At 57.0% G+C, this 1,446-nt stretch overlaps 1 protein-coding gene across 1 annotated transcript in view; it reads right to left on the bottom strand.

Annotated features, from left to right (window-relative positions):
• Positions 1 to 54: 54 nt before the first annotated feature.
• Positions 55 to 1,446, bottom strand: part of LOC113206382 (uncharacterized) — a 12,622-nt gene continuing 11,230 nt past the window's right edge. Inside the window, exons 2-4 of the mRNA XM_026422447.2 lie at positions 928 to 1,137; positions 540 to 775; positions 55 to 201 (exon numbers count right to left, since the gene is read on the bottom strand). Of these exons, the coding sequence (XP_026278232.1) occupies positions 145 to 201; positions 540 to 775; positions 928 to 1,137 (503 nt within the window). The 3' untranslated portion in view covers positions 55 to 144. The remainder of the gene's footprint in view (positions 202 to 539; positions 776 to 927; positions 1,138 to 1,446) is intronic.

Below are 1,446 nucleotides of genomic sequence, written 5' to 3'. Positions count from 1 at the left end.
TGGCAGCTGCAGCAGCACCAGGGGGTAGTGTTGTGTCAAGTGAAACATGAGGCGTTCACAACACGTCTTTATAGTTTTCCTCTCTTCTTCTGTCTAGCAGCGGAGTGACTCTGTGTCACCATGGTATGGTGTCCCCCCGTGGCGCTACTCCCGCGCGGAGCCGCGGGCAGCTCGGTCGCTCGCGCGCCGGTAAGTCCTCAGCTGGAAGCAAATCGGGCAGAACTCGTGAGCTGGCGAGTACAACAACGGCAAACAAACCAAACCAGTGAGAAAACTGACATCGATATCAACACGACGTCGATTATTCGGAAGTTGAGTTGTCGTTCAGGTACAGGTCCCGAAATTGTTCGAAATGACGGAATATACGCGAAATAGTTGGTAAAATAGTCGCGAAATACCCCCGAAATGCTGCGAAATGCCCCGAAATAATTCGAAATAACCGTGACATAACCGAAATGGCAGGAGAAATGCCACGAAAAAGCCCGTACGCTACGAACGAAGAGATTTCCCTTCTCGGATCCCGGGGACATGAAACTCACCCAGCGGCGCAGGAAGAGGCGGTCGGCGTGGTTGATGTTGGTGTAGGGCTCGGCGGCCTGCTCCGCCTCCTCGGCACTGTCCGCCCTCCGCTCGGCCGCGGGTACCGCGCCGCCGCCGAGGCCACCGCCGCCTTCGAGCACGCTGACCGTCTCGCCGTTGTTGTCGTCGTCCTCGCCGTGGTACGTCCTGGTAGAGGCCGCCGCCGGCCTCCCCCACAGCGGGGTGCGGGAGCTCACTGCACACCAGACACCGTGAGAAACAGGACATCAAAACGACATCGGATCGACATCGAAAATGCAAATTTGACGTCGATGCGATGATATCGTTTCGAAAGTCATTCCTGACTAGACGCGGCGAAGTGTCGGGATGGCTTTGCGTATGGTGTACCTGGCGACTGTCTCAGCACGATGAATGCGGCCTCATCGTCGTCCTGGGGGCTCCGAAGGCTCCGCAGGTAGGGCAGCCTCTCCGGGGTGGGGTCCCCGTCGGCGCCCCGGGGCTGGGGCGGCGGCAGGGGCGCGACCAGCACGCCGGCCCCACCCCCGGCGCGCTTGCCGTAGCCGCCGAAACACGAATGGCCGTACGCCGAACAGCCTCCTGCGACACGAGAGGCGAAGACGCATTGCACATGTCCGAAAAGAAAAAGGCCACCCACTCGCCCCTCATACACGTGTGGCTACACGCATGAGTTTTGGTTTTAGCATGGCCTTTCAATTTTCATTTTCTGTCAAAGTAATGGCATCAGAAAAGTAAAGAAGTCTCAAAATCAGAAGCGTGAAAAACAACAAGGCGCTAGACGCTATACAGTGTGTTAGGGCTACGACACAACAGTGTGAGGGTGTACCTACCCGAGGAACCATCACTGTAAAAACTATAGGGACATGTGTCAGTCACATTACAAGTGTG

This window comes from Frankliniella occidentalis, unplaced genomic scaffold, assembly GCF_000697945.3.
Source record: "Frankliniella occidentalis isolate FOCC.00 unplaced genomic scaffold, Focc_3.1 Scaffold50, whole genome shotgun sequence".
In the NCBI taxonomy this organism is placed as follows: domain Eukaryota; kingdom Metazoa; phylum Arthropoda; class Insecta; order Thysanoptera; family Thripidae; genus Frankliniella; species Frankliniella occidentalis.
Note: the sequence above shows the minus strand (reverse complement) of the source record. Positions and strands in the feature narration are given on the sequence as shown.